Below are 17,720 nucleotides of genomic sequence, written 5' to 3' on the forward strand. Positions count from 1 at the left end.
TATGTAAATGTAACATTACATTTTTTGTTTGCAAAAATGTCTACAAATCTGTTTTTTGTTTTGTCATTATGGGGTATTGTGTGTAGATTGAGGGGAAAAAATACTTTTTAATCCATTTCAGAATAAGGATGTAATGTAACAAAATGTGGAAAAAGACATGGGGTCTGAATACTTTCCAAATGCACTATACTGCATTGAAAACCACATTCTAAAATGCTTTGTCTGTTGCCAATAGATCTAGAGAACTAATATGGAACACACACTCTTTTGACAGTGAGAGACAGCTATATTTCTGTGAGCCAATCTGACAACTCTTGCAAATCTGCCAGCAATGCAACCGAAGCGTACTAAAAGGGTCATAGGGCTTACGCGTAATAAAAAATGACTAGGTTCTGAATTAATGTTTGTGACAAAAAAAAAAACAGAAGAAAATATGTTTAACGGAAGCCTAGGGCCTTGTGTGTTAATTAACTGGAAAAGAAGCCTAGAATACTCTACCTCTTTTCTCTCCACTCCCTCTCGCTCTTCCTCTCTCTCTTGTTCTCTTCCTTCCTGCTCTTTCCCCTTTCCACTCTCTCTCCCTCTCGTTCACTCTTTTGCTTTCTTTCCCCCTTCCTGTCGCTCTCACCCTCTCCCTTCCGTTCTTCCCCTCCCTCTCTCTTCTGCTTGCCCCCCCCCCTTCCTCTTCTCATTGGGCTGTGATGATTGTGCACTTTGGCACTCTATCCCTGCTTTGTTTCCGTGGTGATGGGTAGGGCAGTGGTAGATGCGAAGGGGGAGAGTAGGCTTGCTACTGCTCAGGGCTCAGTGAGCTGCAGCGCCGTGTTCATTCAGGCACTCAGGTCACTGAATGCCAGTGGTATAGTGCTAATTCTATAGGGGCAGAAGAGACGTGATTTTTCACAGCATGATATCACCATCTCAAAGTAGATAGGTGATAACTGTTGGCCGAAATGAGACAGGATCATGAGACGTTTTACATTAAGCATAAAATGCAAAACTCAATGTCCATACACGGTAGCCTAGAATTTGTTTAGGAATTTGTTACATTTATATTGATCTGACGAGGAACAATTGATTATCGTCTCTTATATACACTGAACAAAAATATAAATGCAAAATGTAAAGTATTGGTCCCATGTTTCATGAGCTGAAATAAAATAGCTTCTTGACACCTGTCAGGTGGATGGATTATCTTGGCAAATGAGAAATACTCACTAACAGCGATGTAAACAAATGTGCGCACAACATTTGAGAGAAATAAGCTTTTTGTGCGTATGGAACATTTCTGGGATATTTTATTTCAGCTCATGAAACATGGGACCAACACTTTACATGTTGCGTTTATAGTTTTGTTCAGTATACAGTACCAGTCAAAAGTTTGGACACAACTACTCATTCTAGAGTGTTTCTTTATTTTTACTATTTTCTACATTCTAGAATAATAGTGAAAATGTCAAAACTATGGAATAACACATATGGAATCATATAGCAACCAACAAAAAAAAAAGTGTTAAATAAATCAAAATATATTTTATATTTGAGATTGTTCAAAGTAGCCACCTTTTGCCTTGATGACCGCTTTGCACACTCTTGGCATTCTCAACCAGCTTTGAGGTAGTCACCTGGAATACATTTCAATTAACAGGTGTGCCTTGTTAAAAGGTAATTTGTGGAATTTCTTTCCTTCTTAATGCGTTTGAGCCAATCAGTTGTGTTGTGACAAGGTAGGGGTGGTATACAGAAGATAGCCCTATTTGGTAAAAAAAAACACATTATGGCAAGAAGAGCTGAAATAAGCAAAGAGAAACAACAGTCCATCATTACTTTAAGACATGGAAGTCAGTTAATTCGGAACATTTCAAGAACTTTTAAAGTTTCTTCAAGTGCTGTCGCGAAAACCATCAAACGCTATGATGAAACTGGCTCTCATGAGGACTGCCACAGGAATGGAAGACCCAGAGTTACCTCTGCTACAGAGGATAAGTTCATTAGAATTAACTGCGCCTCAGATTGCAGCCCAAATAAATGCTTCAGAGTTCAAGTAACAGACACATCTCAACATCAACTGTTCAGAGGAGACTTCATGAATAAGGTCTTCATGGTCGAATTGCTGCAAAGAAACCACTACTAAAGGATGCCAATAATAAGAAGAGAGTTGCTTGGACCAAGAAACACGAGCAATGGACATTAGACTGGTGGAAATCTGTATGATGGTGTGGGGTGCTTTTCTGATGACACTGTTGGATATTTATTTAGAATTCAATGCACACTTAACCAGCATGCCTACCACAGCATTCTGCAGTGATACGCCATCCCATCTGGTTTGCGCATCTGGTTTGCGCATCTGGTTTGCGCTCATTTGTTTTTCAACAGGACAATGACCCAACACCCCTCTAGGCTGTGTAAGGGCTATTTGACCAAGAAGGAGAGTGATGGATTGCTGCATCAGATGACCTGGCCTCCACAATCAACTGATCTCAACCAAATATAGATGGTTTGGGATGAGTTGGACCGCAGAGTGAAGGAAAAGCAGCCAACAAGCGCTCAGCATATGTGGGAACTCCTTCAAGACTGTTGGAAGAGCATTCCAGGTGAATCTGGTTGAGTGAATGCCAAGAATGTGCAAAGCGGTCATCAAGGCAAAGGGTGAATACTTTGAAGAATTTGTTTTAACACTTTTTTGGTTACTACATGATTCCATGTGTTATTCATAGTTTTGATGTCTTCACTATTATTCTACGATGTAGAAAATAGTAAAAAATAAAAAAATAAAAAAAACTTGAATGAGTTGGTGTGTCCAAACTTTTGACTGGTAGTGTATATATGCTACATTTGTGCAAGCCGCAGATGACCGTTAACAGGACCAGTGTAAATTGTATGTCAGCCCATGTGAGGAAAATTCAGCGGTGTCGGAAGCTGTTGCTTTCGTCCTGACTCCTGATGACCGGTCTTTTGGGATCACCTGGTCCACTCTAATTTGAAATCCAGTACTCACCATTTCTCCAGAGCGCGGCCTCTTCTTTGGTCTGGTGGGCAGTGTGTCCTCTTTAGGGTTGGTGTCTATAGCCCAGTAGGACCCCTGGGAACCAAAACAAACAATATATTAACACTACCCACTGGGTAGAAACTGGTTGAATCAATGTTGTATTTACAAGGAAAATACATTGGATTTGAAAAAAGTCATCAAATGTTGTTTTGAGGGTGAAATCGGCGATAGGGTTTCATGTGAATATGATAAAATCTGCATAAAAATAATATTTTCCCAACAGAGATGTGTTTCCATCAAATTGATTGGTTGTGGATAATAGGCTTTGTGTGATGATGTAGTGCACCTAAATATAACTTTTGTGGTTCAATTCATGTATCGAATAATGAAATACAAGTTAAATAGGTTTGCAGCCATTTTCAACTCTACTGATGGTTTTGTCACAAAAAAAATGTGTGCGTTACATAGCGAATGTGCCCACTCTGGTCTTGGCATGTGCACTCTAGCCAACAGCTGGCAGATACTGTATACAATGCGGGTAGGCTAGCCTACATGATGACATTATTATGGTTATTCTTGTCAAACGGCAACCAAGAATCGATCATCATGTCATCAGAATAAGACCATCAATATTTATTGAAAGGAGCATCAAGCTCATCACTGTGCACTTTCACCACCCTGTGAAGTTCATCATTTATTTCATCTGTAGAGTAAATATCTGCATGCTTTCCAAGTCATCACATTATCGCGGGACCACACAACATATATCATCGTGTGACTCCAAGTTTACTTTTATATGATGGTTATTATATCAATATTTGCATAAATGCGTTTCCACCGCCATCTCTCACATAATGAATTTAATCAACACAAAACGATCCCTCCTTGTCTAGTGTATTTTGTTAGTCGATATTTGGTCAATTTACAGACAAAGTTTCCATCAGGCCTCTAGTTACATTTTCTATGTACTTTACTCACATAAAAAGGTTGGACCTGTTTACAGTAACCACATTTCAATGTTTCCTACCTTTATATTACTCCAACTACCCCAATTCATGTTCTTAAGTAAAAAAACAAAACAATATAAAAATAGATGACACCATTAAAACCAATTAGGGTTCAGAACATTAAAGCCAATTATCTCAGAATCATCTTTTTGCTGATAGAACCTTATAGTCCAAGCACTCGATATGTTGAATTTGTACCTATAAAACGTCAGATCTTCAATGTTATATCCAGCACAGAAAAAAAACAATAGGCTGGGCAGCACCTCCTACTGGAGCAGTGATCTATGTACAACTACTCGTTGTTATCTTATCCAGGGTTTTTACCAAGCCCAGCCCTGCTTAGCTTTGATATTTGTTACCGACTATTCGTGAAAATTACTGTTGAGAGATCTCCACTTAGAAAACTAAATAGATTCACTATCAAAGTCACGCCAAAGGATAGGTTTGGAAGGAAATTGCTCAGGGATTTCACCATGAGGCCAATGGTGATTTTAAAACAGTTTCAGAGTTTAATGGCTGTGATAAGAGAAAACTTAGAATGGATCAACAACATTGTAGTTACTCCACAATACGAACCTAATTGACAGAGTGAATAGAAGGAATCCTGAGTACCACTCTCCATAGTGGTGGCTTCATCAAGTTATGGGTATACTTGTAATCATTATGGACTGGGGAGTTTTTCAGAATAAAAAGGAAATGGAATGAAGCTAAGCACAGACAAAATCATAGAGGAAAACCTGGTTCAGTCTGCTTTCCACCAAACACTGGGAGATGAATTCACCTTTCAGCAGCACAATAATAAAATAATAAAACACAAGGCCAAATCGACACTGGAATTGCTTACCAAGAAGAGTGAATGTTCCTGAGTGGCTGAGTTACAGTTTGTCTTAAATCTGCTTGGAAATGTAGGCAAGACCTGAAAATTCTACAAACATGTTTTGACTTTGTCAATATGGGGTATTGTGTGTAGATGGGTGAGATTTAAAAAAAATATTGAATCCATTTTGAATTCAGGCTGTAACACAACACCTTCACTTTTCACACATTTTGTTACGTTAAAGCCTTATTCTAAAATGGATTTGAAAAAATCCCTCAATCTACACATACCCCATAATGATAAAGTGAACAGTTTTTAAAAAACATTTTAGCAAATGTATAAAAATGTTAAAAACAGAAATACCTTATTTACATAAATATTCGAACCCTATGCTATGTGACTTGAAATTGAGCTCAAGTGCATCCTGTTTCCATTGAAAGGCACACACCTGTCTATATAAGGTCCCACAGTTGACAGTGCATGTCAGAGCAAAAACCAAGCCATAAGGTCGAAGGAATTGTCAGTAGAGCTCCCGAGACAGGATTGTGCTGAGGCACAGATCTGGGGAAGAGTATCCAAAAAATGTCTGCAGCATTGAAGGTCCCCAAGAACAGTGGCCTCCATAATTCTTAAATTGAAGAAGTTTGGAACCGCCAAGACCCTTCCTAGAGCTGGCCGCCCCGGCCAAACTGTGTAATCGGGGGAGACAGAGCTCCAGAGTTCCTCTGGGGAGATGGGAGAACCTTCCAGAAGGACAACCATCTCCATCAATCAGGCCTTTATGGTAGAGTGGCCAGACGAAAGCCACTCCTCAGTGAAAGGTACATGACAGCCCACTTGGAGTTTGCCAAAAGGCACCTAAAGGACTCTCAGACCATGAGAAACAAGATTCTCTGGTCTGATGAAACCAAGATTGAACTCTTTGAAGTGAATGTCAAGAGTCATGTCTAGATGAAACCAGGCACCGCTCATCACCTGGCCATACCATCCCTACGGTGAAGCATGGTGGTGGCAGCTTCATGCTGTGGAGATGTTTTTCAGCAGCAGGGACTGGGAGACTAGTCAGGATCAGGGGAGAGATGACCGGAGGAAAGTACAGAGATCCTTGATGAAAATCTGCTCCAGAGCACACATGACTTCAGACTGCGGCAAAAGTTCACCTTCCAACAGGTCAATAACCCTAAGCACACAGCCAAGACAACGCAGGAGTGGCTTTGGGACAAGTCTCAATGTCCTTGAGTGGCCCAGCCAGAGCCCGGACTTGAATCAAATCGAACATCTCTGGAGAGACCTGAAAATAGCTGTGCGGCAACACTCCCCATCCAACCTGACAGATCTTGAGAGGATCTGCAGAGAAGAATGGGAAAAACTCCCCAAATACAGGTTTGCCAAGCTTGTAGTGTCATACCCAAGAAGAATCGCTGCCAGGTGCTCCAACAATGTACTGAGTAAAAGGTCTGAATACTTAAATCCATTTTTTTTAATCCATTTTTACAAATGTATACAACACCTGTTTTTGCTTTGTCATGTAGATTTGTGTCTAGATTGATAAAACATTTTCTTATCCATTTTAGAATAAGGCTGTAACGTAACAAAATGTGGAAAGGGGTCTGAATAGTTTCAGAATGCACTGTATACTCAGTCTCTCTGTGCATATCGGAGCGAAGGTTAACGCAATAATTGAATGCTAAGACAATGATTGCAAGATATTATCTCCTTGTTCCTTAGCCTCTTAATACTTGCATAACGGTAAACCTAGACGTGCATCTCATAGTATTCCGAGGGGTGATGCAAGGCTCGCAACCTTGGCTATGCGCACTGGATACGATTATGGGCCTATAGCATTCACATAGTAATGGAGTCAGATTGATAAATGTAGTTTATTATTAAAATATTCAACATCATTTTTACACATCTACATAATGGAGACCCCCTCATCCTCAAGTTGATGGGGATTTCCACCAACCTACATAATGGTTAGATAATTTCCACCAAACAAAATTGTGACATCCAGTTGATGGTGATGTTCTATATTACACTACAATAGTTTCTAGTCTAGTGGATAAACCATATGGTTCAAGAGAAAATAGCCTAATTAATTACAAAAGCATCTCATCAACAATGGCATTATTTTCAATTAAAGCTTTATTGAAAAAAAAGCATTTCATCAACAATGGCATGATTTACAATTAAAGCTAGAGTCCTTAATTGAAACAATAACAAAGCAGGCAACCCGCCTCTGTTTTGGTAAAAAGCTGAGAAGGGCCTGGAGAAATGTAATCATTCTCAAATTCATACACAGAGCTACGGATGCAGGGACTGACCATGCTGTACATTTAAAAACATCTAAATTATGGTTTTAACCATGTTTTGAGGCTATAGAGTGTTTGTTTACATTTACATGGTTTACAAAGTTTGGAGTAAAACAAACCTCTATTTTGGGTTTTGATGGGGTTGAACTGAGCTCATGTGGCATTTATAAGTTATCACTTATGCAAAATCTGGTAACTTGATAAAGCACTCTAACTTCAATGACATCTTATTTTGACATTGCTTGCATTGTTTTTAGCTGTATAGATAATGTACACTGCTCAAAAAAATAAAGGGTACACTTAAACAACACAATGGCGGTGCTTTCACTCTAGTGGTAGCATGAGACGGAGTCTACAACCCACACAAGTGGCTCAGGTAGTGCAGCTCATCCAGGATGGCACATCAATGCTAGCTGTGGCAAGAAGGTTTGCTGTGTCTGTCAGCGTAGTGTCCAGAGCATGGAGGCGCCACCAGGAGACAGGCCAGTACATTAGGAGACGTGGAGGAGGCCGTAGGAGGGCAACAACCCAGCAGCAGGACCGCTACCTCCGCCTTTGTGCAAGGAGGAGCACTGCCAGAGCCCCGCAAAATGACCTCCAGGAGGCCACAAATGTGCATGTGTCTGCTCAAACGGTCAGAAACAGACTCCATGAGGGTGGTATGAGGGCCTGACGTCCACAGGTGGGGGTTGTGCTTACAGCCCAACACCGTGCAGGACGTTTGGCATTTGCCAGAGAACACCAAGATTGGCAAATTCGCCACTGGCGCCCAGTGCTCTTCACAGATGAAAGCAGGTTCACACTAAGCACATGTGACAGATCTGACAGAGTCTGGAGACGCCGTGGAGAACGTTCTGCTGCCTGCAACATCCTCCAGCATGACCGGTTTGGCGGTGGGTCAGTCATGGTGTGGGGTGGCATTTCTTTGGGGGCCGCACAGCCTTCCATGTGCTCGCCAGAGGTAGCCTGACTGCCATTAGGTACCGAGATGAGATCCTCAGACCCCTTGTGAGACCATATGCTGGTGCGGTTGGCCCTGGGTTCCTCCTAATGCAAGACAATGCTAGACCGCATGTGGCTGGAGTGTGTCAGCAGTTCCTGCAAGAGGAAGGCATTGATGCTATGGACTGGCCCGCCCGTTCCCCAGACCTGAATCCAATTGAGCACATCTGGGACATCATGTCTCGCTCCATCCACCAACGCCATGTTGCACCACAGACTGTCCAGGAGTTGGCAGATGCTTTAGTCCAGGTCTGGGAGGAGATCCCTCAGGAGACCATCAGGAGCATGCCCAGGCATTGTAGGGAGGTCATACAGGCATGTGGAGGCCACACACACTACTGAGCCTCATTTTGACTTGTTTTAAGGACATTACATGAAAGTTGGATCAGCCTGTAGTGTGGTTTTCCACTTCAATTTTGAGTGTGACTCCAAATCCAGACCTCCATGGGTTGATAAATTTGATTTCCATTGATAATTTTTTTGTGATTTTGTTGTCAGCACATTCAACTATGTAAAGAAAAAAGTATTTAATAAGAATATTTCATTCATTCAGATCTAGGATGTGTTATTTTAGTGTTCCCTTTATTTTTTTGAGCAGTGTATTTTTGATGTTTTCGGTGTGTTTTGAACACTTTGAGAAAAAAAATGGTGCACTAAAATGACAAAGTTGAGTTAACTGATTAACTCTGACAGCCCTAATAGGAACACACACATGGATTATCCGCTCTCAGTTTCATAACCCAAAACAAGTTGATAATGTGAATACATACATGATTTAGCTATATTTATGTCTCTAAGGTGACCAATCACAGTAACAAGAGAGATGTATTGCTACCCTTGTTTTACACAGTGGGTACCCCCCGAGTTTAGGCTCTGGCCAGGTCCAAGTAGAGCTAAATCAGGTGAAAACCTCTATGTGTCAAACTACAGGCCTCGGCCGAGGATTCCAGTTGAATTATTAAGTTGATTCATTTTTCAAACAGTTCATATCCCTATGGCGGAGCTCAACACTCCTTGGTCAAAACAATATTGGTAAAACCGAAAAAGAAGGGTAGCCTGGAATCCAGATTGAACATATCATTTTTGTTTCACCATTGTTACACTTCACTGATTCAGTCTGGCCATGCATTCATTGAAACAATTTTTCCCTATATGTTTAATGAGGGGCATTATGCAAAATGTGTCAGCAATTGCACCACCTTCAACCAACCAGATGACCAAGACTTTAGGCATAATTAATAAATCAGCAATTGACCACGTGGGATTTGGGGCTAAGTCGGAGGTAGATTTTTTTTGTTGCAATATTATTACATTCACTCGACACAGATACAGTACACTTAATAATATTACAAAAATATATGTTCACGTAAAAAAGGGTTTCATCAATTGTTTGTTTTTACATTAAGTCTAATCAACAATTGTCAATCTCATTGGTAGGCAATTTGATATGAAACACACTGAAACACAGACTCTGCTTTCTCATACCAAAACAGGTGGCTATTCAAAGTTAAAATTGGAACCATGAAAAACTGTCATTTGGACAGCTCATGGATTTAAAAAATAAATAATATTACTCTGCACATTTTTAAGTCATGCCCCACTCTGTCCTTGACAGTATTTTAATGAGTTTTAGGAGGGCATGTCATTTTTTGAATGGTTTTCCACGGTTGCCCCGGTGCCATGCCCAGTTGATAATCACCCCAAAGGTGCCGTGCACATTTGATAATCACCCCGATAATTGCCTCAACTGAACCTAAACTATACCAAAACTAATTTCACACATATAACAGATGAAATAAATTAAGGAAAGTATGATGGGGGAGAAAGAGGGGGAAAAAGGGGGAAAGTGGGTGAGTTGATGAGCGAGGGGAGGTGAACGATGCATAATTGGGTAATCACCAATTGTGAATGAAGAACAGGATGACCCATTATATTGTATTGATCTATTTCTAATTATAATCTCAAAATGGTAAACCCTATATCAGTCGACCGAATCCAAGCAGTCCTATCTGTCTACTCTGCCCATCTCGGAGTACAACAGTGAGAACGTGCGTAATTTACAATGGCAAGAAGATCAAGATGATTGGATGCACATACTGTGTTAGCGATGCTACAAAATCTGAATGAAAACAATTCAAATGGTCGGAAAGAAATTAATCATGACATCTATGATGATTATTCTTCTGATTCTGAGCCTCAGCCTGAATCTACAGTGCCTTCAGAAAGTATTCATACCCCTTGACTTATTCCACATTTTGTTGTTACAGCCTGAATTCAAAATGGATTAAATACCAGTGGTGGAAAAAGTACCCATACTTGAGTAAAAGTAAAGATACCTTAATAGAACCCAGTAAAATACTACTTGAGTAAAAGTCTAAAAGTATTTGGTTAAATATACTTAAGTATCAAAAGTAAAAGTATGAATAATTTCTAATTACTAATATTAAGCAGACACGTTTTATTTTTTAAATTTACAGATAGCCAGGGGCACACTACAAAACTCAGACATAATTTACAAACGAAGCATTTGTGTTTCGTGAGTCCGCCAGATCAGAGGCAGTAGGGATGACCAGGGATATCTTCTTGATCAGTGCTTGAATTGGAAAATGTATGGAGTAAAAAGTACATTATTTTCTTTAGGAATGTAGTGAAGTAAAAGCTGTCAAAAACATGAATAGTAAAGTACAGATAACCCAAATAACTACTTAAGTAGTACTTTAAAGTTGTTTTACTTAAGTACTTTACACCACTGTTAAATACCCCATAATGACAAAGTGAAACCACGTTTTTAGAAATGTTTGCAAATGTATTCACACCCCTGAGTCAATACTTTGTAGAAGCACCTTTGACAGCGATTACAGCTTTGAGTCTTCTTGGGCATGTCTGTACTGTGTCAGCTTTGCACATCTGGATTTGAAAATGTTCTCCCATTCTTTCTTGCATATTTTCTCAAGCTCTGTAAAGTTAGATGGGGAGAGGCAGTGAACAGCAATATTCAAGTCTTTCCACAGATTTTCAATGGGTTTCAAGTCTGGGCTTTGTCTAGGCCACTCATGGACTTTCACATTCTTGTTTTAAAGCTTTCCAGCATTACTTTGGCTGTATGCTTGGAGTCATTGTTCTGTTGGAAAGTAAATCTTTGCACCAGTCTAAGCTCGTTTGCACTCTGAAATAGGTTCTCATCAAGATTTTTCTGAATTTGTCTCCATTCACTGTTCCCTCTATACTTACCAGTCTCCCAGTCCCTGCCGCTGTAAAGCATCCCCATAGCATGATGCTGCCACATGCTTCACAATAGGGATGTGTTAGGCGGGTGATGAGCTGTGCCTGGTTTTCTACAGACATAACACTTTGCATTCAGACCAAGGAGTTATATTTTTCTCATCAGACCACAAAATCTTTTGCCTTATGCTCTGAGTTTTTCACGTGACTTTTTGTAAACTCCAGGCCTGCTGTCATGTGATTTTTTTCTCAGGAGTGCCTTCCGTCTGGCCACTCTCCCATGAAGCCCAGATTGATGAAGTGCTGTAGAGACTGTTGTCCTTCTGGCAGGTTCTCCCATCTCAGCCAAGGAACTCTGTAGTTCTATCAGTGGTCATTGGGGTCTAGGTCACCTCCCTGACCAAGGTCTTTCTTGCCCATTTGCTCAGTTTAGTCGGACAGCCAGCTCTAGGCAGAGTCTGGGTAGTTACATATTTTTTCAATTTCCTAATGATGGAGACCACTGTGCTCTTGGAAACTTTCTACATAGTAGAAATTGTTTTAAACTCTTCCCCAGATATATGACCTATGAACAGTTCCTTGGACTTCATGGTATAGTTTCTGCTCTGACATGCACTGTGGGACCTTATATGGAAAGGTGTATCTTTCTAAATCATGTCCAAACAATTGGACACAAGTGGACTCCAATGAAGTTGTCGTGACATCTCAAGGATAATCAAAGGAAATTGGATGCACCTGAGCTCAATTTGTAGTGTCATAGGAAAGGGGTGTGAATACTTATGTAAATTTGATATTTATTTATGTCATTTTCAATAAATATGCCAAAATTCTAAAAACCTGTTTTCACTTTGTCATTATGTGGTATTATGTGTAGATTGAGGGTGAGCATTTTTTAAATTATTTTAATCAATTTTGAATTCGGACTGTAAAGAAACAAAATGTGGAATAAGTCAAGGGGTATGAATGTTTTTTAAATTTATTTCACCTTTATTTAACCAGGTAGGCCAGTTGAGAACAAGTTCTCATTTACAGCTGCAACCTGGCCAAGATAAAGAAAAAGCAGTATGACACAAACAACACATAGTATGGAATAAACAAACGCACAGTCAATAACACAATAGAAACATCCATATACAGTGTGTGCAAATGAGGTAAAAATACTTTCTGAAGGCACTGTACAGCCCCGAGACCTTAGCGCAACAAAGTCAGAATGGTGCGCACTGTGCAGGTGCCAGCGTCACCAACAAATAAAACGGTGAGATGGGGGCGAGGAAGGCATGGCACTGTTTAGATAGAACAAGCCGGTGACAATGCTGCGGGCAATTATCAGCACAAAATCCTATCACTGAGAGAGCAGACCCAAAGCAAACAACAACATCAGCGACATACTCACCAGCTTTCATTATGTGACATGGACATGCTCCATCTGATGCCATTACGTGAAGATGCACACCATGTACGCACGAGCTGACAGTAATGGACTATTTTTGAGTACTATTCACACTTATTGTATGTATTCACACTTATTGGATGTTCATTATGCCACCATTATTGATTGTGTGCTGATTTTCACTGTTTAACAAGCACTCTTGGTGCTTGATTTTTAGGCTACTGGGGTTTTCATCATTTGACCGCGTGTCTAGGTGGCTAGTTTTTATTTATTTTGTCTTTATAAAAATATGCTGTTCCCGCATTCCTACAAATATGCTTTCTGTTTTATAGTTGTAACAAAGGCACTCCACAAATAAAATTCAACACTTGAATTATTCTTTTTTTTACATAAACTAATGAAAATTCTATTGTTATTTGAAATATATTTGTCATATTCTAAATGTTACCTTCATCAACCCAACCAAACAATCATTTTTGTGTAGCATATATATATATATGGAATGTATTAATTACACTGTCAGAATGACTGCTCTTTAGCTTGAAGGGGGGTCCCTCAAGGCCAAGCGGTTCTCGTGTTAAATATGTATTCAGACTATAATGGTCAGGACATACTTACTTTCCCAGGGTCGTCTTTAGAGCGAGGCACTTTGAGAAAACACTTGTTCAGGGACAGATTATGCCGTATTGAGTTCTGGGAGAAAAGAGAGAGAAGAGGGGAGATAGACATGTTTTCATTAACACAATCATAACAGCATAGAAAATAATACATTTTTCAATACATAAAAAGTAGAGGACCAGTAGCTTTTCACTTGGTCTGCATGAGTAAGAATAAATATTATACTTTTGCGCAAACTACCAGACAACCACACCCTCCCAGGCACCTGTTAGTAAGAAGAAGATACAGTCAGTACCTGCATTATCTATTCATTCACCATGCTCCATTGTTTTACAGTTCAAGAAAAGTTGAATGGCCGGTTTTCCGGATGCAGAGTATGCCTCCATTTAAAACTGCATTCAAGTCTAAGACTCGGCTTAATCTGGGTCTGGAAAAAACTATCCAGAACTGTATTAGGTGGTTAATTATGCAATGGAGACATTTGTGATTTAGCAGTCTTAAACAAAAGTAATTCCATGGCTAGCAGCCCTATTGTATAGTGGAAATCCATGGAGATAAGAGCCTCTATCAGTCTGTCTGACTGTAGCTCCTCTACCTATACCATACAGTAAAGCTCCAGTACACCTGGCCTGACATGAACTGTGTTCCCCCTCAGGGCTCCTCCACTCATCTGGAGCTCCTATTTAATACCACTGGGGAGCGGAGAAGAGAGTCCTCCTCTCTCTCCCTTTCTCTATTCCTCTCTATCCCTTACTCTCTATCCCTTTCCCCCCTCTATATCCCCTTTTCTCTCTATCCATACCCTTCTCTCAATATCCCTTTCTTCAAAAGGATCTCTTCATTTGCTCCTCACCCTCTCTCCTACTTTTCAATCTATCTTGTAAGCTCATAGCCCATGGTCAGAATATGGCGGAGGAGAATACAGCAAGCTAATGCAAAGAGTCATTACCTGACAAATACATGAATAATTCATTTATGCCCATGGCATCCTGCTGCACTGTTTTTTCAAAGAGGTCAAACCATAAACCAAAACACAGAACAGTTGCAGGCAGATGTCACACACACACACACACACACACACACACACACACACACACACACACACACACACACACACACACACACACACACACACACACACACATATCCCTGTATAAAAACCACCAGGCCTCTCACTCACAAGACCACGTCTTTGTCTAGTACTCCCAGTGGTGCTACCATGGGTCCCCCAGAAGAGAGATGTAGACGGCTGAAGACTGAGAACATCGCTCCACAATGATGACTCTTTACCAGTTACTATATAGTAAGCCCTGCCAGCTGTATATGGCCATAAACCAACGGAGAGCCGTTACCACGGCGAGAGATAGTGCCTTTCTCACTGAATGGGCTGAATTTGTCATAGCTCGATGCGATGGCATTGACAATAATGCACTGAGTGGTTGCGACGTGAACGGAGCTAATGCGATTCGCTCCCGCGTCCGCCCACTCGTTTGATGGCGTTGGATGATTAACAAGCTTATTGGGCACAGCTGGGGCTTTGCTGCTGCCCAGCGCTAAATTAATCTCATTGGAAGGCGGCATACGGTGGAAAGGAGGTTGTCAAATTTGACTTCCTACTTCCTTGTTCTTAGACGATTTGGGGGATTTGAAATTAGACGGTTTACTTTGCCTTAAGGAGGCAGGCATTTTTTATATAATCATTGTGGCTATTATTAGTAAGCGCTCTGCTTTAGTAATATCGCACAGGCTTACGCTGAATAAGCATGACATGAGCCAAAATCTGGGGTTTCAGAAATGCATAGAAAAAGAGAATGTGAGAGATAGAGGTTATGTGTGCAGATCACATGTGTGCAGATCACTAGAGGATATAGGCCGGAAGGTGACATAACCGTGCTGGAGATATTAGCTCAGAGTGCAATCTGTGAGAGCGCTGTTGGGGATGGAGAGCGTTTAACGTGAGTATGAGCACTGGATATATAGGTCAGAGAGTGTGATGTGTTGGCTATGGTGAAGATAAAGGGTCTAGATGAGATAGTGAGATTACAGGGAGATGTAGCCTAGCAAATACAGGGGATAAAGGTCAGACTGAAATAGTCAGTGAGATGGTGGTTAATGTTGAGGAAGATATAGGACAGGGTAAGACATATGGATAATGTTGAGGGAGATATGGGACAGGGTAAGAAATATAGATAATGCTGAGGAAGATATAGGACAGAGTAAGACACATGGATAATGTTGAGGAAGATATAGGACAGGGTAAGACATATGGATAATGTTGAAGAAGATATGGGACAGGGTAAGAAATATAGATAATGCTGAGGAAAATATAGGACAGAGTAAGACACATGGATAATGTTGAGGAAGATATAGGACAGGGTAAGACATATGGATAATGTTGAGGAGGATATAGGACAGAGTAAGACATATGGATAATGTTGAGGAAGATCTAGGAGAGAGTAAGACATATGGATAATGTTGAGGAAGATATAGGACAGAGTAAGACATATGGATAATGTTGAGGAAGATATAGGACAGAGTAAGACACATGGATAATGTTGAGGAAGATCTAGGACAGGGTAAGACACATGGATAATGTTGAGGAAGATATAGGACAGAGTAAGACATATGGTTAATGTTGAGGAAGATCTAGGACAGGGTAAGACATAAGGATGTTGAGGAAGATATGGGACAGAGTAATGGTTAATGTTGAAGTAGATATATGCCAGAGTAACATGTGTGGATAATGTTAAAGCTATGGGTGCAACAGAAATGACTTGAGGTCAGAAGGTGAGGTCTGCTGAAAAAGAGGGGACTGGGGGGTGGTGTGATAGGGTGTGTACAGTATAGGGAACTGCTGGGCTCCCACACAGACGGCCCTAGTCAGAAGCAATACTGAGGAGTGTTTGTTGTTCCACTAACTCTCCTGGAGTTTCAGAATGTTTGTCCTGGGGCTCCTAGGGGTCGCTGCAACACTGTCACAGGGCGAGAGAGAGAGCGAGAGGATGAAACAGAATGAGATTGAGAGAAACAGAGCGAGAGAAACAAAGAGAGAGCGAGAGAGATGGTAAACAAATGGTTACGAGAGAGGATGAGGACACAGGCAGAGAGATAAGGATAGTGTTGGAAGAGAGAAGGGTAGGGAGTCTGGGGACGGGGAGATGCATTGTCACATCTAAATATCTCACGGGATCTAGAGACAACACCGGGACACCTTAACTACAGGTCTAAGCAGAGACAGTGATCGACACATCCTGTATGAGGAGGGGGTTGAATACGACTCACTGCTTCAAATGCAACCAAATACATTATCATTCCATTTGATGGAGCACCACCCCACCCTCTTAGTGCAGAATGGGAAGTCTGCTGTAACTGGAGCCCACTGTGTGAGTGATGGGCACAAAGAGATTTCAGGAGACTGAGCTGCCAGTGTCCCTGGGGACCTGGCGAGGATCCGTGCGCACGCTGCATACATCTATATACAGACAAAACAGACACTATAGTGCAGCAAAGCATGTGCCGTTTTTCAGTGGAAATCTTTGTTTGTTGGTTTAATTTGAACGTATCTGCTGGATTAACCTGACTTGGATTTGTAGGAAATTAATCCCAACTTTGGTTTTTCCAAGATAGTAGAAACTAGAAATTGAATAGGGAAAGGGGCCAGTGGTAGGCCATGGCGACTGGCTCCTTCCAGTGCATATCAGACCCCGTGCTGTAGCAAAGTGACTGGTCTTGTCAGTATCGGGTTTCTCTGTGGAGAATGGGGACAGGAGCACGAAGTGTTGCCAAAGCACATGGCTGTGTCCCAACAGTCTAAAATAGTAGGAGGTGTATATTCAACTGGCAGAACGGAAACTTAAGGTAAGGGTAGGGCTCCAGACTAACATTTTCCCCTGGTGGCATTAGTGCCACTAACATTTTAATTTGGTGGCACCAGCCCATGATTTGGACACACCAACATTTTGCCATGGCGTCACGCAATAGAAAAAATGTGCTATCATCTTCATTCACAGTGCTACTGAGATAGTATGGTTCAATAAATAAGTTGTTTCATTTAATATGCAGCAGGAATGGATTATTCAAGATATTTGTAACCTAAACCAGTGATTGTCATACATTTTGGATTGACAATCAGGCTGTTGTTGCTATATCAAAATAGGGCTCCAAAATCCTTTAGTTCAATACAGATTCATTTGTTTACATATTTTTGTGTATACTAATAACACAAACAGGCTAATTCACCATCTGACGAAGTGCAAACGCAAAACTCTTCAGCTAAATCCCTAAATATAATATACTGCTAGTTAGCAGTGTAATTGATTTATTTAACACTAAATTGAATGTCCTAAAAAAACTTTGCCACTAC

General features: G+C 40.8%; 1 protein-coding gene across 3 annotated transcripts in view; it reads right to left on the bottom strand.

The window, feature by feature from the left end:
* LOC110532232 (forkhead box protein J3) overlaps nt 1-17,720 on the bottom strand; it is a 99,959-nt gene that overhangs the window by 24,650 nt on the left and 57,589 nt on the right. For all 3 annotated transcript variants that reach the window (XM_036988162.1, XM_021615948.2, XM_036988161.1), the window contains exons 4-5: nt 13,358-13,432; nt 2,999-3,082 (exon numbers count right to left, since the gene is read on the bottom strand). In XM_036988162.1, the coding sequence (XP_036844057.1) occupies nt 2,999-3,082; nt 13,358-13,432 (159 nt within the window). The remainder of the gene's footprint in view (nt 1-2,998; nt 3,083-13,357; nt 13,433-17,720) is intronic.

Source organism: Oncorhynchus mykiss, chromosome 9 (assembly GCF_013265735.2).
Source record: "Oncorhynchus mykiss isolate Arlee chromosome 9, USDA_OmykA_1.1, whole genome shotgun sequence".
Taxonomy (NCBI): Eukaryota; Metazoa; Chordata; class Actinopteri; order Salmoniformes; family Salmonidae; genus Oncorhynchus; species Oncorhynchus mykiss.